Source organism: Podarcis melisellensis, assembly GCF_964234715.1.
Source record: "Podarcis melisellensis genome assembly, chromosome: 18".
Taxonomy (NCBI): domain Eukaryota; kingdom Metazoa; phylum Chordata; class Lepidosauria; order Squamata; family Lacertidae; genus Podarcis; species Podarcis melisellensis.
Window position 1 is genome coordinate 4,077,974 of NC_138536.1, and position 23,628 is coordinate 4,101,601.

General features: G+C 49.1%; 1 protein-coding gene across 3 annotated transcripts in view; it reads left to right on the forward strand.

Moving 5' to 3' along the window:
* SBNO2 (strawberry notch homolog 2) overlaps positions 1 to 23,628 on the forward strand; it is a 109,704-nt gene that overhangs the window by 21,182 nt on the left and 64,894 nt on the right. For all 3 annotated transcript variants that reach the window (XM_081895380.1, XM_081895378.1, XM_081895379.1), the window contains 3 exons: positions 8,717 to 8,966; positions 10,722 to 10,807; positions 18,108 to 18,207. In XM_081895380.1, coding sequence (XP_081751506.1) covers positions 8,838 to 8,966; positions 10,722 to 10,807; positions 18,108 to 18,207 — 315 coding nt within the window. In that variant the 5' untranslated portion in view covers positions 8,717 to 8,837. The remainder of the gene's footprint in view (positions 1 to 8,716; positions 8,967 to 10,721; positions 10,808 to 18,107; positions 18,208 to 23,628) is intronic.

The following is a 23,628-nucleotide window of genomic DNA, read 5'->3' on the forward strand; positions in this document are numbered from 1 at the left end:
AGCAAAATCCCACTCGCCTCAGCTTCAGAAATTTGGTCTACCACGAGATTCTGACATTTCCCCCGGCTGTTGCTGATAATATACTTTCTCAGTTCCCTTTCCAGCTTGAGGGCTAGAAACTTGAAACGGAATTTTTATTTGCCGCCCGCACACCCCTGGCTGCCATTCTGGAATTTCTCTGCTCTGCTCACCTCCAGTATAACCAGGCAAACTTTCTCTTTCTCAACCGGAGCGAGTGTTCTCTGTTGAAGGAAGCTTCACCCTAAATTTGAAATCTTAAGTGTTCCAGGAGCGGGTGGCAAAGCAGATAATAACAGGGAGGTCTCTTTTTCTTTTCTCTCTCTCTCTCTCTCCCTCTGCACTATTGATTTTATACTCTTCATAATAAGTTACCCTTCGTAAAACGTAAGTAAAGGAAGCCCGGCTTAAGCTGCTCTTACGGGAATCGCCGGCTGCGGATTTCCTATCAAAAGCTCTTGCAAAGTTGGGAAAAGGAGGGGGGAAGGGGAAGGAGGAGCAAACCCATATTAAAAAGTAGAAGTAGTGGCTAAAAAAAGAGAAAAAGACTCCATTGCAGGTGTAGAAATAAAGAATTGCAAGCACCAAGAATCTGCCCCGTTCCACTTTTCTGACCATCTCTAGCTGCTGGGAATTCACAAATACAAAAAGTTACAGGCCTACCCCATTCGCCTTTTGCACCTGTCCTTTCAGGTACGCTGCCATGGAACATGGAAGCTCAATTGGATCGGCACGGCTCTGTGGCAGAACATCTGCTATGCGTGCAGAAGGCCCCAACTTCAATCCTTGGCCTCTCCTGGCAGGGCTGGGAGAAACTCCCGGTCTGCAAGAGAGGAGAGCCCCTGCCGGCCGTGTTGACAGTATTGGCCTCAGTGGACGTGGGTGGCACTGTGGTCTAAACCACTGAGCCTGTTGGGCTTGCCGATCGGAAGGTTGGCGGTTTGAATCCCCACGACGGGGTGAGCTCCCGTTACTCTGTCCTAGCTCCTGCCAACCCAGCAGTTTGAAAGCACACCAGTGCAAGTAGATCAATAGGTACCGCTGTGGCGGGAAGGCAAACGGCGTTTCCGTGCGCTCTGGTTTCCGTCACAGTGTCCCGTTGCACCAGAAGCGGTGTAGTCCTGCTGGTCACATGACCCGGGAAGCTGTCTGCGGACAAACGCCGGCTCCCTCGGCCTGAAAGCGAGATGAGTGCCGCAACCCCATAATCGCCTTTGACTGGACTTAACCATCCAGGGGGTCATTTACCCTTTACCGTTACCCTTTTACAATGGAGCAATGTCTGGTTCCTGCATTTATAGAGCTGCCCCCCAGCAGACAGACTCTAGGAAGCCAGTGGATTCTCCTTTGGTGGTTTGGCCTGGCTGGAACGTGTTTTCGAACTCTTTGTTGGCTTGGATCAGGGGTCAGCAAACTTTTTCAGCAGGGGGCCGGTCCACTGTCCCTTAGACCTTGTGGGGGGCCGGACTATATTTTGGAAGGAAAAAAAGAACCAATTCCTATGCCCCACAAATAACCCAGAGATGCATTTTAAATAAAAGGACACATTCTACTCATGTAAAAACACGCTGATTCCTGGACCGTCCGTGGGCCAGATTGAGAAGGTGATTGGGCCGCATCCAGCCCCCGGGCCTTAGGTTGCCTACCTCTGGCTTGGATGGAGGATAGAGAAGTTTCTGTGTTTAGAAACAAGCTTGACAGTTCTGTGATCCTGTCAAAGGCACCACCGTCTAGCTGCCTTTGAGAGGAGGGAATCTACCGTAAGTCCGAGTTCACCTTTCTCAAACCCCTGTCTGTACAGAGAGATATTTCTTTTTCCGCTTCTTCGTCCTGCATGAATTATGCAGAACGGTTGCCTCCATACGGTGGTTTTGCATAATCTATTCATAATCTGCTCTGCTCCTGGGAACCTGGAACACCGTTTTCAAAATAGGAAAAGAGAAAAAAGAACTGGCCGCCTCTTTTGTGAGATTCCACGCCACAGGTATATCGTCCCAGCAGCTTGAGGGCTAGAAACTTGAACATTTTAAAAAAATGCTCAGATTTCTCCCCCCGCCCGTCCAATGATGCTGAATTCTACCTCCATTCTACCTTCTACACCATGGCATCTCCAGATTTATTAATTTTTTTTAAAGGGGACTGCAGAGCGGTTGACGGGAAAGACCCCGCGATTCTGGGAGAGCAGCTGCCAGTCAGAGCAGGCGGCAATTGATGATGATGATGTTTATTTATACCCCGCCCTCCCCAGCCAAGGCTGGGCTCAGGGCGGCTAACAACCAATAATAAAAACAAGTTGAATGAATGCAACTTAAAAACATGATTAAAAAAATTAATTAATAATAATACAAATTTAATAATAATAACAACATTATTTACGCAGAGAGAGAGAATAAACGACATGCTTACACTAAATAAAACCTGAATTAGATCATGCACCCCTCTTGTTTTTATTTTTTTAAAGGGGGGGGGCTACTGCCGCCCAGAAATAAAAGTCACGTTAAAACCCCAGATTTCTCCCCCAATTGGGGAGGAACTTTCTGCCGCCCTCCTCCAGGGCCTCTTTCCTTGCTGCCGCCGAAGGGAACACGGAGAATAGCATATGGACCCTTTCAGTTCTTCTTTTTTTCCAATTTTTTCAAATCAATTTTCCAGATTTTTTTTTTGAAACAAACATAAATCTCAACCGTATTTAAACCAAACTTAATAACATTCTTACATGACTTCCTTGTATCCCCTGTTTGAATTTCAGTGTATATCATTTCAACGGTTTTCCAAAACCTATATTCTTTAAAAATTAAGTTGAGATCTTCCTTTCTTTGCAATTCAGCATTAAACATATTAATTCGTCACATTACGTATTTAAATCCTAAGCCTGTCTGTTATTTGCAAGCTTTTCCAATTAGTTTGGACCCTTCCAGTTCTTATAAAGTGTCCATATCGCTCAGTCTGCAGAGCACGAGGCTCTTGGTCTCCGGGTTGTGCGTTCGAGTCCCACCCCGGGCAAAAGATTCCTGTATCGCAGGGGGTCAGAATAGAGGACCCCTGGGTCCTTTCCAGCGCTACAAGTTCTGTGGTTCTAAATTGCAGTGGTACCTCGGGTTAAGTACTTAATTCATTCCGGAGGTCCGTCCTGAAACTGTTCTTAACCTGAAGCACCACTTTAGCTAACGGGGCCTCCTGCTGCTGCCGCGCTGCCGGAGCACAATTTCTGTTCTCACCCTGAAGCAAAGTTCTTAACCCGAAGCACTATTTTTGGGTTAGCGGAGTCTGTAACCCAAAGCGTATGTAACCTGAAGCGTCTGTAACCCGAGGTACCACTGTAATGAGAAAGGACATCGGCGGCCCCAGAAGCTGGGAACGGCTGGACGTCTTTCAAGAGCGCAGACTGACACCTTTTAAACAGCTACTATCTTTTAGCTGCGTTCTTTTAACGGCGTCGTAAAAAAGGAGATGGCTTTGCTCGTAAAGGACAAGCCATGTGTCGCTCGCTTAGGAAGAAAGCCAAGCGAGAGATTTAAAGCTTCCCAAACCTTAAATTATTCTGTGTCTTCCTTCTCTCTCTCCCGCTTTCCCAGCTCCAATTCCAGTCCAGTAGAGACCGAGACACTCACTCTTGGGGTTTTGGGTTCGGGCCCCGTGTTAGGCAAAAGGTTCCAGCATTGCAGGGTTCCACCACAGTGGAACAGCTCATCAATGGTTCCTCTTCATCCTGGAGAAGAGTGACTAGTGGGGTGCCACAAGGTTCTGTCTTGGGCCCGGTCGTATTCAACATCTTTATCAACGACTTGGATGATGGACTCAAGGGCATCCTGATCAAACTTGCAGATGACACCAAACTGGGAGGGGTGACTAACACCCCGGAGGACAGGATCACACTTCAAAACGACCTTGACAGATTAGAGAACTGGGCCAAAACAAACAAGATGAACTTTAACAGGGAGAAATGTAAAGTATTGCACTTGGGCAAAAAAAATGAGAGGCACAAATACAAGATGGGTGACACCTGGCTTGAGAGCAGTACATGTGAAAAGGATCTAGGAGTCTTGGTTGACCACAAACTTGACATGAGCCAAGAGTGTGACGCGGCAGCTAAAAAAGCCAATGCAATTCTGGGCTGCATCAATAGGAGTATAGCATCTAGATCAAGGGAAGTAATAGTGCCACTGTATTCTGCTCTGGTCAGACCTCACCTGGAGTACTGTGTCCAGTTCTGGGCACCACAGTTCAAGAAGGACACTGACAAACTGGAACGTGTCCAGAGGAGGGCAACCAAAATGGTCAAAGGCCTGGAAACGATGCCTGGAACGGCTAAGGGAGCTGGGCATGTTTAGCCTGGAGAAGAGGAGGTGAAGGGGTGATATGATAAAGGTAAAGGTAAAGGTACCCCTGCCCGTACGGGCCAGTCTTGACAGACTCTGGGGTTGTGCGCCCATCTCACTTAAGAGGCCAGGGGCCAGCGCTGTCCGGAGACACTTCCGGGTCACGTGGCCAGCGTGACATCGCTGCTCTGGCGAGCCAGAGCCGCACACGGAAACGCCGTTTACCTTCCCGCTGGTAAGCGGTCCCTATTTATCTACTTGCACCCGGAGGGGCTTTCGAACTGCTAGGTTGGCAGGCGCTGGGACCGAGCAGCAGGAGCGCACCCCGCCACAGGGATTCGAACCGCCGACCTTTCGATCAGCAAGTCCTAGGCGCTGAGGCTTTAACCCACAGCGCCACCTGCGTCCCAGGTGATATGATAGCCATGTTCAAATATATAAAAGGATGTCACATAGAGGAGGGAGAAAGGTTGTTTTCTGCTGCTCCAGAGAAGCGGACACGGAGCAATGGATCCAAACTACAAGAAAGAAGATTCCACCTAAACATTAGGAAGAACTTCCTGACAGTAAGAGCTGTTTGACAGTGGAATTTGCTGCCAAGGAGTGTGGTGGAGTCTCCTTCTTTGGAGGTCTTGAAGCAGAGGCTTGACAACCATATGTCAGGAGTGCTCTGATGGTGTTTCCTGCTTGGCAGGGGGTTGGACTCGATGGCCCTTGTGGTCTCTTCCAACTCTAGGATTCTATGATTCTTCTGTGATTCTATTGCAGGGGGTTGGACTGGATGACCCTTGGTGCCCCTTCTGTCTCGACAGTTCGGCAATACTATGGCTGCGGCTTCTGCAAACTTCCTACGTTTTGCCAGCAGGGTGCCTCGAAGCGGGAAAGGCTGAGCGTTGGCAAAGGACTCTGGGCACAGTGCTAAGCTAGGGGTGCATGTGGTTCACAGCAGTGAGCGGGGGGATGGGGGACGGGACGGTGGCTTCCAGACGGCCTTCTTCAGTGAATGAACCAAGGCACAACGGAAATACCATATTTTTCGCTCTATAAGACGCACCAGACCACAAGACGCATCTCGTTTTTGGAGGAGGAAAACAAGAAAAAACATATTCTGAATCTCAGAAGCCAGAACAGCAAGAGGGATCGCTGCGCAGCGAAAGCAGCAATCCCTCTTGCTGTTCTGGCTTCTGGGATAGCTGCGCAGCCTGCATTCGCTCCATAAGACGCACACACATTTCCCCTTGCTTTTTAGGAGGGAAAAAGTGAGTCTTATAGAGCAAAAAATACAGTAATCACTTTCCTACACAGGTGAGAGGAGTGGACCTGTAGAAAATCAGGCTAGCTGGCTCTCAGGAAGGCTTGTCCTATTGGGGTGAACCATGGAGAAAAAGGTGGGAGATTAATGCAAGGAACAAACTCTTCTGCTGCCCTGCTTCAGAAAGCTGGAGGGGCCAGCCAGATGGAGATGTCAGTAGCCAGCCTGGCGTCCAGAGATCTCCATGGGGTAGCAATTGGATCTGCGCCACTTACAAAATGCACCTAGGAGATTTCGAACACTGTTCGTTGTCAAGCGACAGCTGGGGACCCAAGTCTGAGAAACACTGCCAGCGGTATTTTGTTGTCCACTGTGATGACAGGGTGCTGGACTTGGTCTCAGTTCTTTTTGTTGTTTAGTCATGTCCGCCTCTTCGTGACCCCCTGGACCAGAGCACGCCGGGCCCTCCTGCCTTCCACTGCCTCCTGCAGTTTCGTCAAACTCATGCTGGTAGCTTCGAGAACACTGTCCCACCATCTCGTCCTCTGCTGTCCCCTTCTCCTTGTGCCCTCCATCTTTCCCAACATCAGGGTCTTTTCCAGGGAGTCTTCTCTTCTCATGAAGTGGCCAAAGTCTTGGAGCCTCAACCTCAGGATCTGTCCTTCCAGTGAGCACTCAGGGCTGATTTCCTTCTGAATGGAGAGGTTTGATCTTCTTGCAGTCCATGGGACTCTCAAGAGTCTCCTCCAGCATCATAATTCAAAAGCATCCATTCTTCGGCCATAAGCTTTCTTTATGGTCCAGCTCTCACTTCCATACATCACTAGCTTGGCCTTTTTAAAGGTGAGCCGTTCGTCTGGAATGGAAGTTGTGAGTTCCTGCAAATCTTTGGGTACCTTTAGCTGCCCTCGCGCAGCTGGTTTCTCTTTCCGTTTGTTGCAGACAGAAGGGGAAACCCGGCTTGCGAAATCAGACCCGACGACGTAGCTTTGTCGCTTTCCAAGGAATTCCAGGCATCTTAGACTTCAAGCCAGAGGTGGTGGCAGCAGCTGATCTGCGAAACCGGCTGTTCCCCAGGCCACAGACTCTTGCCTCGGAGCTCTGGCGCATCACGCGGAGTTGTTCCCAGGCCCTGTGGTGCAAGACCCTTATCTGAACATCAGGAGAGTGTCAGCATTGCCCTTGAGCCAGTGCCACCAACTGGACTCACACACTTCAGCCCCGACTGGGCTAGGCGAGCTGGGTAGCACTTCCAGAGACCACCTTCTGCACAGGAACAGGTCAAAGTGCTGTGGACTCACAGCTTAGAGGTGTGAGCACCGGATTCACTCCAACAAGAAGACAGTCGTCGCACAGCAGAGTATAGCAGAGTCTAGCAGAGCATAAACGACTCGGAGAGCAGCTCTGTAGAATATCTTCTTTTATTCTATCCACAACTATAATACACAACTATGTACAGAGCTAAATGAGGTCTAAACGAAAATGCTGAACTGCCCTGAGTGTCTGCAGCTGCTCTTAGCAGCAACCTTATCTATACACACGACCTCTCTCTAATACTCAGTCTCTCTCTTTGATGTGAGGCTGGAGCGGAATAAGTAGAGAGCAGAAACCGCCCCCTCCTCTCTCGAGAATCAGCAGAGAACACCAGCAGATTCTTGGATATGGGAGGGGTGAAATCTCCTCAGAGAGACCCTAGCTCTGACCAGAGGCCTGTGACGTGTTCACACAGCAGCCAAACATTGGGGGGAAACGGGCAGGAGGGGGACCTCACCGCCGTCGCAGCAGTGCTCTCCCGACTTGGGATCCCCAGCATTCAGCCTCCGGCGATGGAGGTTGAGGGCAGCCACTGTGGTTGTGGGTTCTCCGCAAAATTGGAGTCATTGTGAACTGCGGGAAGGTCTCTCTGCTGGAGTGCCACTACGGTCTCCCTCGGGAGGTGGGGGACTCTCCTTCCTTGGGTGTTTTTAAGCAGAGATTGGATGCCCATTTGCCATGGAAGCTGTGGCTGAGATTCCTGCAATGCAGGGGGTCAGACTGGATGACCCTTGGAGGTCCCTTCCCACCCCACGATTCTAACACGCAGCCCAGGGTTGGGAGAACCTGCAAGGTGTCTCAACCCCAATACACATCAAATCAGCTTTCTCCACCCATACTGGCTGAATCAAATTATAGAACGAGACAAACTAACAGGAAGGATCCGAAACCGGCGGGACCAGAAGTTTACCGAAGACTGGAGTAAATTTACTGACTACTTGAAAAGTATTTGTGATGCTCAGACGACGTTTGTAGGTTTGCAAGAAGTATGAATGGAAATATTGTTAAAATGGAAATGGAGAGAAGATAGGTTAAGAGACATAAAGACAGTATTGTTAGGAAATGCATAAGAAGTGATGTAAGACGGAAGATTACCAGAGGTGCTGATGGAAGTCCAGTAAGATTGTATTTGTGATAATTTTGTGTGGTATGTTTTATAATTTTGTATGTTGTTGTTGTTTAGTCGTTTAGTCGTGTCCGACTCTTTGTGACCCCCTGGACCAGAGCACGCCAGGCCCTCCTGTCTTCCACTGCCTCCCGCAGTTTGGTCAGACTCATGTTGGTAGCTTCAAAGACACTATCCAACCATCTCGTCCTCTGTCGTCCCCTTCTCCTTGTGCTCTCCATCTTTCCCAACATCAGGGTCTTTTCCAGAGAGTCTTCTTTTCTCATTAGGTGGCCAAAGTCTTGGAGCCTCAGCTTCAGGATCTGTCCTTCCAGTGAGCACTCAGGGCTGATTTCCTTCCGAATGGAGAGGTTGGATCTTCTTGCAGTCCATGGGACTCTCAAGAGTCTCCTCCAGCACCAGAATTCAAAAGCATCCATTCTTTGGCGATCAGTCTTCTTGATGGTCCAACTCTCACTTGCATACATCACTAATTTTGTATGTAAAAAACCAATAAAAATTATATATATATATACACACACACACACACACACACACACATACATATATATGTGGAATGAAATTGTAGAACGTAAGATCAGTCAGTTTGCAAGACAGAGCTCACATCCCACATGAGAGGACTCATGTTACAGGACAATAAAGCGTCTTTAACGCCTGCCTTTCTTCCTCCTTCCTCCGCTCCTTTAGGGCATGTTGCAGCGAGGAGGGTTCCGGTGAAGCCTCTCGCTCTCCTTTACTCCTCCACCGCGCAGCAATCGGGACCGCTCGTTTCATCAACAGCTTCCTCCATGAGGCGGCAAGAAGCCTGATGCCCTCTTCGGCCCTCACCATGGATGGCGGGAAAAGCTTCCACCCGCCTTGCACACACCAGCAGCCGGTCAACATGTTTTGCGGGGTGCCTACCCTTCCGGCCCAACTAAGCATGCCCACCCTAGAGGTGAGTAATCATATTAATACTAATAACTTATTATTTATACCCTGCCCATCTGGTTGGGTGTCCCCAGCCACTCTGGATGGCTCGCAAGAGAATATTAAAAACCTCAAATAATAGGCCTCAAATATTTCAAACTTTCCTAAACAGGACTGCCTGCAGATGTCTTCTCAAAGTCAAATACTTGTTTATTTCCTTGAAATCTGTTGGGAGGGCGTTCCACAGGGCTGGCGCCACCACTAAGAAGGCCCTCTGCCTGGTTCCCTGTAACCTCACTTCTTGCAGGGAGGGAACCGCCAGAAGGCCCTCGGCGCTGGACCCCAGTGTCTGGGCTGGACGATGGGGGTGGAGACGCTCCTTCAGGTATACTGGGCTGAGGCCGTTTAGGGAAGGGTCTCCTCGCGAGCCACGAGGACTCTCTCCCGCCACATCCGGATTTCAATCCACATTCGTACCTTGGATCCTGAACGCCTTGGAACTTGCACGTTTCGGCTTTTGAACCCCGCAAACCCAGAAGTGACTGTTCCGGTTTGTGAACCTTCCTTTGGGAGCTGAATGCCCTGCGGGGGTTCCGATTGGCTGCAGGAGCTTCCTGCAGCCAATCGGAAGGCACAATTTGGTTTCCGAACGTTTTGGAAGTTGAGCGGACTTCCGGAACGGATTCCGTCCGATTTCCAAGGTACAACTGTATTTATTTATTGGGGGGACGGGACGCCTGTATAAACCTTGAGTGAGGGCTCGCCAGGGTTGGAGACCTCAGGCCTGGATCCAAACACAACCCTCCATGCCTCTTATCAGGCTCTCTGAACTCGCTCCCCAAAACATGCACCTTGGTGGCCTTGCCTTGCCCACTTCTTGAGAGTTTTTGCATCTCCGTCAGGGCTGCATCCAACTAAGTTCTACTTGTGAGTAGACCCACTGAAATGACGGGGAACCAGAGTTGTTAATAATAATAATAAATTTTTATTTATACCCCGCCCTCCCCAGCCAAGACCAGGCTTGGGGTGGCTAACAACCAATAATAAAAACAAGTTGATTAAAATACAATTTAAAAGATTAAGATACAACATTAAAATAATTAGGGAGTAATCTCTTCATAGAAGGAGAGGAAAAAGGAAAAAGAAAGAGGGGGAGAGAATCAAACTGATTCTGAGCCAAAGGCCAGGTGGAACAACTCTGTCTTACAGGCCCTGCGGAAAGAGATCAGATCCCGCAGGGCCCTGGTCTCATGAGACAGAGCATTCCACCAAGTCGGGGCCAGTGCTAAAAAGGCCCTGGCTCTGGTTGAAGCTAATCTAACTTCCTTAGGGCCCGGGACCTCTAGGGTGTTGCTATATATGGACCTTAAGGTCCTCCGTGGGGCATACCGAGAGAGGCGGTCCCGTAGATACAAGGGTCCTAGGCCGTGAAGGGCTTTAAAAGTCAAAAACCAGCACCTTAAATCTGACCCTGTACTCCACCGGGAGCCAGTGCAGCTGGAAAAGCACTGGGTGAATATGCTCCCATGGCAGAGACCCCATGAGGAGCCTCGCTGCAGCATTCTGCACCCGCTGGAGTTTCTGGGACAGCTTCAAGGGCAGCCCCGCTGTAGAGCGAATTACAGTAGTCAAGCCTGGAGGTGACCATCGCATGGTTAGTCATGCCCGTCCGTTTCAACATCTCTGACGTGGGTACAGCCCTCAGTAACTGCTGCTGAGTTACGCGTTGTGTGTTTGAGTCCTCGTTATGAGCAACCCGTTACTGAATCTGCCTCTTTTGTAGTTTCAGAATTCTGCTTCCAGTTGGTGGACTCAAGCGCCCTATTCATCGGCTTCGTACTCGACGCCATCTTTCCTGAGCGATAACCAGTAAGTGCTACACTGCGGGAGAGGTACTGGGTATCACGATTTTATTGGCGAAGCTTCGGTGCGCGAAATAAAAGAGTTCGGACATGTGATGTGCGTAGACATCAGCTCTTTTAAACTGAATTTGTTTCCTGCTATAGAAAGTAGAAAAAGGACAGCAGTTCCTTCATTTGTCCTTGGCAAACTCTTTTAAAAGGAAAAGGAGCACAAATGGTTTAGCAAAACAGAATCAGAGCCGTAGCATTGGAAGGGACCCCGATTACCGCATTTTTCGCTCTATAAGACGCACCAGACCACAAGACGCACCTAGTTTTTGGAGGAGGAAAACAAGGAAAAAAATATTCTGAATCCCAGAAGCCAGAACAGCAAGAGGGATCGCTGTGCAGCGAAAGCAGTGATCCCTCTTGCTGTTCTGGCTTCTGGGATAGCTGCACAGCCTGCATTCGCTCCGTAAGACGCACACACATTTCCCCTTACTTTTTAGGAGGGAAAAAGGGAGTCTTATAGAGCAAAAAATACGGTAATTGACAGCGACCCAGGACAAAAATTCTTGGTGGCGAGAGCCGTTTGATGATGGAACAGACCTCCTGGGAAGGTGGCACGTTTGTAGAAAGAGCTTGGGGGCGCCAGCTGCCTGAGGTTTTTTTGCTGTGGTTCCTGCGTCTCACGGGGGTTGGGCTGGATGACCTTTGGGGGACCCCTTCCAGCCTTACTGTTCTGTGATCTTGTGTGTGTGTGTGCATTTCCCCCTCCCCGATACGTTTCTGCCATCATATGCAGATTATACTGCCTTGCCAGGCAGAGAGTACGTTTTTATGGAGCAGGGGTGAGCGACCCTGTCTGACCTCCACCTGCCTGCCTTGGTATTTGCGAGCTGCTGGCTGCTTCCCTTTTAAATTCTCGACCTTGCTTAATGGAGTTCAGGAAGCGCTGGCTCGGGGCGGGCTGAGACGGTGTATATCATTTGGGTGTCATTTTCCCTGCGTTGTCCCCCTGTTCTGTGGCACCAGCATTGCTGCCTGGTTCACCACATACTGTGTAAGCATCCTTATTCGCATCAGGCTACACCTTCCCATTTTAACTCACTATAGTCTACTTGGGCAGTGGATCTCAGGGGCCTCAGACATCCCCCTCCCTGATGTAGTCAAAGCAGACATTAGGAGGACCCTGCGGGGCTTAGAACCCATTTACCTGCCCACAGACTGTCTGGCCAGAGTGCTGCATGCTCTAGTTATCTCCCACTTGGACTACTGCAATGCGCTCTCCGTGGGGTTACCTTTGAAGGTGACCCGGAAACTGCAAATAATCCAGAATGTGGCAGCTAGACTGGGGACTGGGAGCGGCCGCCAAGACCACATAACACCGATCCTAAGAGATCTGCATTAGCTCCCAGTACATTTCCGAGCACAATTCAGTGTGTTGGGACTGACCTTTAAAGCCCTCAATGGCCTTGGTCCAGTATCCCTGAAGGAGCGTGTCCACCCCTATCGTCCAGCCCGGACACTGAGGTGCAGTTCCAAGGGCCTTCTGGTGGCTGCCTCCCTGTGGGAAGTGAGGTTGCAAGGAACCAGGCAGAGGGCCTTCTCGGTGGTGGCGCCTGTCCTGTGGAACGCCCTCCCTCCAGATATCAAGGAAATAAAAAACGATCTGACTTTTAGAAGACATCTGAAGGCAGCCCTGTTTAGGGAAGTTTTTAATGTTTGATGTTTTATAGTGTTTTTAATATTCTGTAGGCTAAACCACAGCCGGTTTGAATACATACATACATGCTGTGCCAGTGTCTGGAATCCCTTCCAGCTGCACACCAGGTTTTGCAAACTCCCAACTCTTAAAAACATAGAAGCATGGAATTGTTGAGTCGGAAGGGACCCCCAAAAATCATCTAGTCCAGGCCCCTGCAATGCAGAAACCACGGCTAAATAATCTGTGGCAGAATGATGGTCTTCTTTAAAACGCCCAACTAGATCACCACTTTCCGAAGGAGCTGTTTCCACTGCCCTACAGCTCTCTCCCTCAGAAAGATCTTCCTCATACTGAGTTGGGACGTCTTCCTCGGCACTCACCCTCTGGAGCGTCGGAAAACAAGCTTGCTCCACCTTCCCTGAGATAGCCCTTCAGATGCTGGGTGTGGCATTCATATCAAAAGCCGGCCAGCAGAGCTGAAATGAAGACCTGGTCAAATTTTAATCAGAAGGTCGGCGGTTCGAATCCCCGCAATGACGGGGTGAGCTCCCGTTGCTCGATCCCTGCTCCTGCCAACCTAGCAGTTTGAAAGCATGTCAAAGTGCAAGTAGATAAATAGGTACCGCTCTGGCAGGAAGGGAAACGGCGTTTCCGTGCGCTGCTCTGGTTTGCCAGAAGCGGCTTAGTCCTGCTGGCCACACGACCTGGAAGCTGTATGCCGGCTCCCTCGGCCAGTAAAGCGAGATGAGCGCCGCAACCCCAGAGTCAGCCACGACGACCTAATGGTCAGGGGCCCCTTTACCTTTACTTTACCTCAGAAGTTAAACGGAATGTGTTCCGGAAGTCCGTTTGACTTTCAAAACATTCAGAAACCAACGCACAGCTTCGGAAGTCCATTTGACTTTCAAAACATTCGGAAACCAACGCACAGCTTCCGATCGGCTGCAGGAAGCTCCTGCAGCCGATCGGAAGCTGCGGAAGTCGCGTCCGACATTCGGGTTCCAAAGAACGCTTGCAAACCGGAACACTCACTTCCGGGTTTGCGGCGTTCGGGAGCCAAAACGTCTGAGTACCAAGGCGTTCGGGATCCAAGGTACAAACTGTAGTCTTATTTTTAGGGGGAAACAACAGGAACAACCTGTATTTCTCCTTTTCTCTTTAATATAAAAACTATTGTCACTGGCACAAAATAGAACAAGTTTTTTGGGGGGATTATTTAAAAACACACACACAATTGAGCAGCGAGGAAGTCGAAAGAGGAACAGTTAGCCGCACAAGGCCAGCCATTGCAAGAACCGCCCCCCCTCAATGTGTAGTTAAAAATATTGGGGATCCACTCAGAATCTTTTCCTGATTTGCTGCAAATTGCCCAAGCACCTAGGTTTGCAGCTCATACCTTTGACAAGCTATGCACCAGGGCATAACTCATCCCCAAAACCCTGGCAGTGGGACAATGGCTCGGGCTTCAATTTACTGCAGTGTTTTGGAAAGAGCCCCCCTTGTCTGGGGCAGCGATGCCAGGGCACCGGGGTGAGGAGGGGCGAAGAAGAGGAAGAGGTGCCCAAGCTGGTACTCCTTTTTTGACAGCAAGCCTCCCGGTGCGCGGTTGCGCGGCCAACTCCACTGCGGATTACGCCCCTGCTTGGAAATCGTTGTGCTTTTTCTTTCTTTCTCCTTTCGAGAGTATTCCTGTAAATTCTACTTTCTGAAGCCTCCTGGGAGGTGTTAACAGAAGTTCTTCTCTGTCTCCCCCCACTGCATATTGAATCGCAGATTGTAGACGTGATTGATTGCAGCCCTTCCCTTCTCCTCTCCCTGCGGCCGTTCTCACCCAGCTTTGCTCGAATCCGCACGTGGGTGGACTCTCCCCCCCCCCGCCCCGTTTCTTAAAAACTAGAAAAAGGGTGTTCGTTGAGTTTTCAGAAACAACCATATCTGGACGAAATAAACAGGGCAGATTAAAGAAAGCCCTTTTTCATGCAGCACCTAGTACCAGTTGCTGAAAACTTCAGGAGGGGAGAGGGCTTGATTCCTGAATTCTGGGTGGTCACCGTGAGATGATGATGATGATTTATTTTTACCCTGCCCATCTGGCTGAGTTTCCCCAGCCACTCTGGGCGGCTCCCAATCAAGTGTTAAAAACAGTAACCGTTAAATATTAAAAACTTCCCTGAACAGGGCTGCCTTCAGATGTCTTTTAAAGATAGGATAGTTGCTTATTTCCTTCACATCTGAAGGGAGGGTGTTCCCCAGGGTGGGCACCACTACTTCTGTCTTGTCAGGATTCAACCTCAATCTGTTAGCTGCCATCCATCTTCCAGCCACCTCCAGGCACTCACACAGGACCTTCACCGCCTTCACTGGTTCTGATTTAAAGGAGAGGTAGAGCTAGCTGGGTGTCATCTGCATACTGATGAACACCCAGGATCCCGGACTAGATGGGCCATTGGCCTGATCCGGCACGGCTCCCCTTGCATTCTCGAAGCTGAAATAGCTCAGCCGGCGGAGCGCGAGACTCTTTAAGTCTCCAGGTTGTGGGTTCGAGTCACACGTCCGGGCAAAAGACCGTTTTGTTGCAAGGGGTTGGAGTAGTTCAAACCTCACAGTCCCTTTCCCAGTTGTACAGTTCTATACGATCCTTCCGAGCGCCGCAAGCCTGCCAGATTAGCCTCCCGCCTTGGCTAGCGCCGCCCGCTCTGGCTGGCAGCGTGTCTTCGGAAGGGACGGGGCTTTCCTGTATTGGCCTCCCTTTTCTCCTAATCTGGAGGTGTCGTTAGTGGGTGGAAGCTGGTGGCTGCCAGACAGTGTGCCGGCCAAGCAGCTGTCAATCGGCCGGGGATCCCCATAGGGGTGTTCTCTGCCGCTTCTTGAGAACTTAAAATAATAATTTCTCTATCTCTCTGGCTTCAGCTGAGCCAGTCGCTTTTCAAATCTGCAGCTGCTTCTTACTGGAAGGATGGTGAAGCAATGGGGCAGAGGGAGAAAGAGGTTGGGGAGGAGGGTTCTTCCGTCGGGGTGGCAATGAGGACTTTGCACTAGTAAAACCGAAACCGATGATGTACGCAGAGCAGCAAGGGCAGCAGAGAAGGGAGGCTGCTGTGAATTATCATGATTTTTTTTGACCTGCCATTTCCAACGGTCAGAGAGCTGGTTTTTGCAGCCACCTGCACGGGGCTGGATTTAGGTTTGATGAAGCCCTATGCTACTGAAGGTAATGGGGCCCTTTGTATGTCCAGCTGTCCTTTGCCAACAACAAATTGTCGCTGGTTTTTGTGTTTGTTGAATATATGCTATATGGTCATTTATGGATCCAATAGGTATCTCAAGCCATTTGCACATCACAAAATACAGTGGTACCTTGGGTTACATATGCTTCAGGTTACATACGCTTCAGGTTACAGACTCCGCTAACCCAGAAATAGTACCTCGGGTTAAGAACTTTGCTTCAGGATGAGAACAGAAATCATGCTCTGGCGGCGCGACGGCAGCAAGAGGCCCCATTAGCTAAAGTGGTGCTTCAGGTTAAGAACAGTTTTAGGTTAAGCACGGACCTCCGGAACGAATTAAGTACTTAACCCGAGGTACCACTGTATGTATTTTATCAAAGTAGTTGTTGAACTGAAATACAATTAAGAAGAAGTATATTAATAGTTTAGTACAGTTAAGAAGAAGTATATTAATAGTGAAATAATTAATCAGCTCTAACTTAAAATGATTTTTTATTCGTAACAAACTTAATAATGCAAACAAATTGGCATTTGGAAATAAGAAAAGTTCATTTGGAAACACAATTTACAAAGACTCATAATCTAGTCTCTAGAAACTTGCTATAACATGAAATAATAAGAGGTGTAAATATATGATGCAAACTGTTAATAATTAGAAATAGCAGAATGTAGGCACCCTATATATAGAAATGAGCAAACCAGTGATATTTTAGGGAGCAGGCTTCCATCCTAGGAGCCTACACAACACAGAACACTGTTGCTGCATGCAGGTTTTATTTCTTTTTTCTCTTATATATTCATAAACACATCCTCGCTCCCCCCCCCCCAGTTTACAAAAAAAGCAGTATTCAGAATAGCAGTTTCCATGACGACCCACCATGGAAGCCAATAGCGCAATAAAATCCCAAGCTGTAAGAATTAACCGCACGTTTATTCAATGTGCAATCAAAGCTCATTTAACTGATCAAGAGAATCGATCGGTTTGCTCCAGTGGTACCAGCTTGTCAAAATCGGGTAGCCATTTACGCCACAAGCACACCCCCCCCCCGCTGCCCCATCACCTCCTTTGGGAGCCGCTGGGTTTGGGCATCCAGCTAGCACTCGGCAGTAAGGGTAAAGGGACCCCTGACCATTAGGTCCAGTCGTGGCCGACTCTGGGGTTGCGGTGCTCATCTCGCTTTATTGGCCGAGGGAGTCGGCGTACAGCTTCCGGGTCATGTGGCCAGCAGGACTAAGCCGCTTCTGGCGAACCAGAGCAGCGCACGGAAACGCCGTTTCCCTTTCCGCCGGAGCAGTACCTATTTATCTACTTGCAATTTGACGTGCTTTTGAACTGCTAGGTGGGCAGGAGCAGGGACTGAGCAACGGGAGCTCACCCCATCATTGCGGGGATTCGAACCGCCCACCTTCTGATCAGCAAGTCCTAGGCTCTGTGGTTTAACCCACAGCGCCACCCGCGTCCCTAGCACTCGGCAGACTTGGGTTCAAATCCCCGCTCAGCCAGGAATTCAGCGGGTGGCCTGCAAGGGGGGGGGAGCTGCTCTTCTCTCAGCTCAGTCCCACCTCACAGGGCTGTTGTGAAAACTGAAAGAGTCGAGGAGCGGGGAGAAGCTCCGTGCCTGATGCCCCTTGAAGGCAAAATATGCCAGTAATGAACCAATTAAAGAGCCATCTAGCTGGTCGGTTTCAGGGGAAACGGTACCGGGTTAGCATAGCTGTCAACTTACAGATTTGAAAATAAGGGACCAGCAGCCAAAATAAGGGACCAGCAGCCAAAATAAGGGACCAGCAGCCAAAATAAGGGACCTGCAGCCTCACCTGTTCCAGGCACCCCAGTCTTCCTGTCCCCCTGCAGTCTGGTCAAACTCATGCTGGTAGCTCCGAGAACACTGTCCAACCAACTTTGTAACCAGAGGTTCGACTGAATGGAATCTGAATCACATGTACCACAAGGCCTATGCAGCCTCAACTTAAGATGGCTCCCCGGCCCGGCTTTGCACTGCAAAGTTTGCAGCAGCACGTGCAACAAAATGGCGTCCAGCATTCAAAAACCCCCTCAGCTTGCATTAACTAGCCACACACAAGGCATGCAAACTCCACCCCCCAGTCATTCTTAGACTTCTTATTGGGTGAGCAACACAGCCAAGCAACACAGTTGGAGCCTCCCTCCTCCCTGGCCGGCAGGGAGGGAGGAAGAGGAGCTGCTTCCTTTGAAATTTAAGGGACATCCATCAATAAGGAACAGCAGCGGGACATGGCGCTGGAATAAGGGACTGTCCCTTCAAATAAGGGACACTTGACAGCTATGGGTTAGATGAGCCTCACCCAGCGAGGCAGTTCTTATCACGCCCTTCTGCAAATTCACCGTTTTCCCTTTTCTCTTTCCCTTCCAGGCAATATTTTGATTTCTACTCCGGCGGGCAGCCCTTCTCTGACGCCAACTATGCAACTCCAGGCCTCGCCGATTTCTTGAAGAACGGTGACTTTCCTCAGGTAAGTCCCGGCACCCACCTGCTCCTTTGAGCGTCAGGTCTGTTTTCTCCGTTGGGATTAGGTCAGCGTTGGCTGTGCGTGAGCTTCTTCTCCCCTGCACCTCCCAGGGAAAAGAACCACCTCTGCTTTCTTGCTTTTGTTCTGGACAAGTTCAGGGAAAGGGTTTATGGCGAAGGCAGATGTGCAAAGACCATCTGCTGTGTGATTTGACTCCGGCAAGTTTGGAGGTGATTGAGTGTGTGTTGGGCCTTGGGCCGGATTCAGCAGGGCCTTATGATGCACTTAGGTTGTTTTGTGTTTTGTGTGAGTTTTGAAACTGGTAAAAATCCCTTTCAGAGATGGGCTTTACCCAAAATCTTTCTTTCTCTCATTTCTTTTTATTATTATTATTATTATTATTATTATTATTATTATTATTATTATTATTATATTTTATTCATATACTGCCCTTCGTTCGAAGATCTCAGGGCGATTTGCAGGACCAAAATAGAGGATAAATGCACAATAAATAATTAGCGTGAAAGCAAATGAAAACAATGACGTATTTTCATTCGAAGAAGTCAGTCCTGCTGCTAAATGCGGCTTTATCTGCAGCTAGACTGGTGACTGGGAGCGGCCACCGAGACCATATAACACTGGTATTGAAAGACCTACATTGGCTCCCAGTATGTTTCCGGGTACAATTCAAAGTGTTGTTGCTGACCTTTAAAGCCCTAAACGGCCTCAGTCCAGTATACCTGAAGGAGCGTCTTCACCCCCTTCATTCTACCTCAACACTGTGGTCCAGAGCCAAGGGTGAGAAGCCAAGTTACAGGGAACCAGGCAGAGGGCCTTCTCGGTGGTGGCGCCCGCCCTGTGGAACGCCCTCCCACCAGATGTCAAAGAGAAAAACAACTACCAGACTTTTAGAAGACATCTGAAGGCAGCCCTGTTTAGGGAAGCTTTTAATGTTTGATGGATTATGGTATTTTAATATTTTGTTGGAAGCCACCCAGGGTGGCTGGGGAAGCCCAGCCAGATGGGCGGGGTATAAATAATAGTATATTATTATTATTATTATTATTAATATCAACATGAGCAAAGTATTGCAAGGCATTGCTTTTGAGTTTATTGGTGTCGAGAAATCCGGTCTGCCTCTTTCCTGGAGGCCTAAAAGTCGAAGTGTTAGGAGAAGCTGAAATTTGTCAGGGGAATTTGGAGAAAGGCAGCGTTCCTTTATCAGATTCCCTTCTAAGGAAGGAAAGCAACGTTATTCCACCTGAAACTCGTGGTGATTTAGGGATGACTGATATTGGCTGATGGTATTACTTTTGTTCCTTCCTTAAGGTCAGTGGTTTCCTCTATTCAGTTTCCCTCTTTCTTGTCTGGCTAATAGCACTGTATTGTGATACTGATTTCATTGTAATTTACCTGTAATCTGGATTTGCTCTGTTGTTGTTGATGTTGCTGATATTTATTAAATTTATATACCATCCTATACCTGCAGGATGGTAATATATTATAATGATGATTATTTAGAGCTTTTGTACCACCATCTGCGGGCAAACAGGCTCCCAGGGAGGCTGGCATACCATCCATTAGGTAAAGGTAAAGGGACCCCTGATTGTTAGGTCCAGTCGTGACTGACTCTGGGGTTGCGGGGCTCGTCTTGCTTTATTGGCCAAGGGAGCCGGCGTACAGCTTCCGGGTCATGTGGCCAGCAGGACTAAGCCGCTTCTGGCGAACCAAAGCAGCGCACAAAAACACCGTTTACCTTCCCGCCGGAGCGGTACCTATTTATCTACTTGCATTTTGATGTGCTTTCGAACTGCTAGGTTGGTAGGAGCAGGGACCGAGCAACGGGAGCTCACCCCGTCATTGCGGGGATTCGAACCGCCGACCTTCTGATTGGCAAGCCCAAGAGGCTCCATGGTTTAACCCACAGCACCACCCGCGTCCCTATGTTTGTTATAAAACTTTGCAAATGTAATTAAGAATTGAAGCCTGTTGTTGTTGTTGTCAGCATCAGTCTGACTCGAGAGACAATGGAGTGCACCTCCGAGGGTGAAATAAAACTGCTGCGTCAGCAGCACCGACATGACCTCCCTTGGGGCGCCAGCCTGGCCCGTGTGGCTGGAGGTCCTGGGCTGCCCAGACAACAAGACTGTCAGAAAGCTCTTCCTGATGTTGAGTCAGAATCTCCCTTTCTTGTCGCTTGAAGCTTCCTGGTCCAAGTCCTGCCTGAAGCTTCCTGGTCAAAGTCCTGCCGTCCTGAGCAGGAGCTTGCACCCTCTTCCACGTGACAGCCCTTGAGATATTTGAAGATGGCTATCCTATCTCCTGTTGTTTTTGTCCATGGAGTTTTCTTGGCAGGGATACTGGAGTGGCTTGCCAGTTCCTGCTCCAGGTGGATCACTTTTGGTCAAAACTCTCCACTATGACCTGTCCATCTTGGGTGGCCCTGCACGGCATAGTTCATAGCTTCTCTGAGTTATTCGAGCAAGGCAGTGATCCATGAAGAAGAAGAAGAGGAGGAGGAGTTTGGATTTGATATCCTGCCTTTCACTCCCCTTCAGGAGTCTCAAAGCGGCTAACATTCTCCTTTCCCTTCCTCCCCCACAACAAACACTCTGTGAGGTGAGTGGGGCTGAGAGACTTCATAGAAGTGTGACTAGCCCAAGGTCACCCAGCAGCTGCATTTGGAGGAGCGAGGAAGCGAAGCCGGTTCCCCAGATTACGAGACTACCACTCTTAACCACTATACCACACTGGCTCTCAAGGGGATCCAACCTCTCCATTCTTAAGGAAATCAGCCCTGAGTGCTCCCTGGAAGGACAGATCATGAAGCTGAGGCTCCAAGACTTTGGCCACCTCAGGAGAAGAGAAGACACCTCAGGAGAAGAGAAGACGACTAAATGACTAAACAACAACAACAATCCTATCTCTTCTAAGTTTCATCTTTTCCAGGCTAAACATAGCAAGCACAAACCGTTCTTGGTTTCCAGAACATTGAACGTCTTGGTTGCCCTCCTCTGCAAACAAAGCTTGTCAACAGCCTTCTTACATTGTGGAGCCCAGAACTTTGGTGTCCAGAAGGAACTATTCCTTCCCTTGATCTGGACACTAGACTTCTGTTGATGCAGCCTAGAATAACGTTCGCTTTTTTTGCTGCTGCATCACACTGCGGCCTCATGTTCAGCTTGTGGTCCACTAATACCCCTTGTTGTTGTTGTTTAGTCGTTTAGTCGTGTCCGCCTCTTCATGACCCCCTGGACCAGAGCACGCCAGGCCCTCCTGTCTTCCACTGCCTCCCGCAATTTGGTCAAACTCATGCTGGTAGCTTCGAGAACACTGTCCCACCATCTCGTCCTCCGTCGTCCCCTTCTCCTTGTGCCCTCCATCTTTCCCAACATCAGGGTCTTTTCCAGGGACTAAGACCCCTAGACCCTGTATAAGGCAACTCCCTACATCAGGTACAGGAGGTGCTGAGACCCCATGTCATCCACGGTTTAATAGCCTAGGAGGTGAAAATGTGTTTTTATTTTATCGCCCCCTCCCACCCTGGTTGCAGACGTAATCAGCTTAACCGACTGCACCTTGAGGCATTCGAAGACAAGCCTTACCTGCAAGGCACTTGTTTTCCTTGGAAGGGAGCCAAGCGCAGTAACTTAAAAATAAACCAGGCTTTCAATCACTACCAAGTAATTGGATGCACCCCATCAAATCCGCCCACGTCTCGTCTGTCAGTTCCTGGACCAAAAGGAGGTGGAATAAAGCCAGATTCCGTACGACACAGTGTCGTGCCCTAAATCAAAATACCAGAACACGAGAGACGCTTTTCATCTATTGATAGCTGCTTCTTAGCTTGCCAGAGGGAGGCTTGTCGGCAGCTGTTCACCTGGGGCGAGTTTAGAATGGGGTCTAGGCGAGTCCCCCTCCCACCATTGCCTTCTATGGCACAGAGGCCCTAAAGTACCGTATTTTTCGCTCTATAAGACGCACCAGACCACAAGACGCACCTAGTTTTTGGAGGAGGAAAACAAGAACAAAAATATTATGAATCTCAGAAGCCAGAACAGCAAGAGGGATCGCTGTGCAGTGAAAGCAGCAATCCCTCTTGCTGTTCTGGCTTCTGGGATAGCTGCGCAGCCTGCATTCGCTCCATAAGACGCACACACATTTCCCCTTACTTTTTAGGAGGGAAAAAGTGAGTCATATAGAGCAAAAAATACAGTATTTAAGCGAGGCTATAAACAAACTGTTGTTGTTGCTGCTGTTGTTATAATTCGTTACCCGCCCTTCACCCTCCCAGGCTGGGTTGCAACAATTACAATGCAACGTTAATAATAAAGCGCAATATTACACAATTGGCCTGCAGCCAATCAGAAGCCGTGGAAGCCCCATTCAGGTTCCAAAAGCCGTTCAGGTTCCAAAAGAACGTTCGCAAACTGGATGGAACAATCACTTCCGGGTTTGCGGCATTCAGGAGCCAAAACATTTGTCTTGCAAGGCATTCGGGATCCAAGGTTTGACTGTACAGTGGTACCTTGGGTTACATACGCTTCAGGTTACATACGCTTCAGGTTACAGACTCTGCTAACCCAGAAATAGTACCTCCGGTTAAGAACTCTGCTTCAGGATGAGAACAGAAATCATGCTGCGGCGGTGCGGCAGCAGCAGGAGGCCCCATTAGCTAAAGTGGTGCTTCAGGTTAAGAACAGTTTCAAGTTAAGAACGGACCTCTGGGATGAATTAAGTACTTAACCCGAGGTACTACTGTATTGTGTTTTAATCTGGAACCTTAGGGTGAAGGGTTGGGAAGGAATCTTAGTCCTTAATTCTGTGAGACCCCTTGTGCTTTGCACAAACAAAGCAACAGGATGGTAGTGGCCAGTGATAAGAGGCAGGGAATCTTCCAATGCTTTTCGATTTCCCCCCACTGAAAATTTTCCCGTTCCGTAAAGCTCCTTGATAACAGCAAACGGGTGCCAGTTGCAAAGGACAGTCTGGGACTAGCATGGCAGTTCCAACATTTTTGTCTTTGACAAAAGCCATGCTTATTTTTCCCTGGCCTTTGGCACGTACGCAAACATATATATGCATGTATATTATATAAATATATAGGCCCACTCTACTCTTGGGAACATAATTTGTTTTAAGCTGGTTTTAATGTTGGGGTTTTTTTAGTTTCTCCAAGCTGGCGGCCTAAACATTCCATTTTGGAAATTGTAACCTTGGTTTTATAGGGACACGGACTTGCCGATCAGAAGGTCGGCGGTTTGAATCCCTGCAATGACGGGGTGAGCTCCCGTTGCTCGGTCCCTGATCCTGCCCACCTAGCAGTTCGAAAGCATGTCAAAGTGCAAGTAGATAAAGAGGTACCACTCTGGCGGGAAGGTAAACGGTGTTTCCATGCGCTGCTCTGGTTCGCCAGAAGTGGTT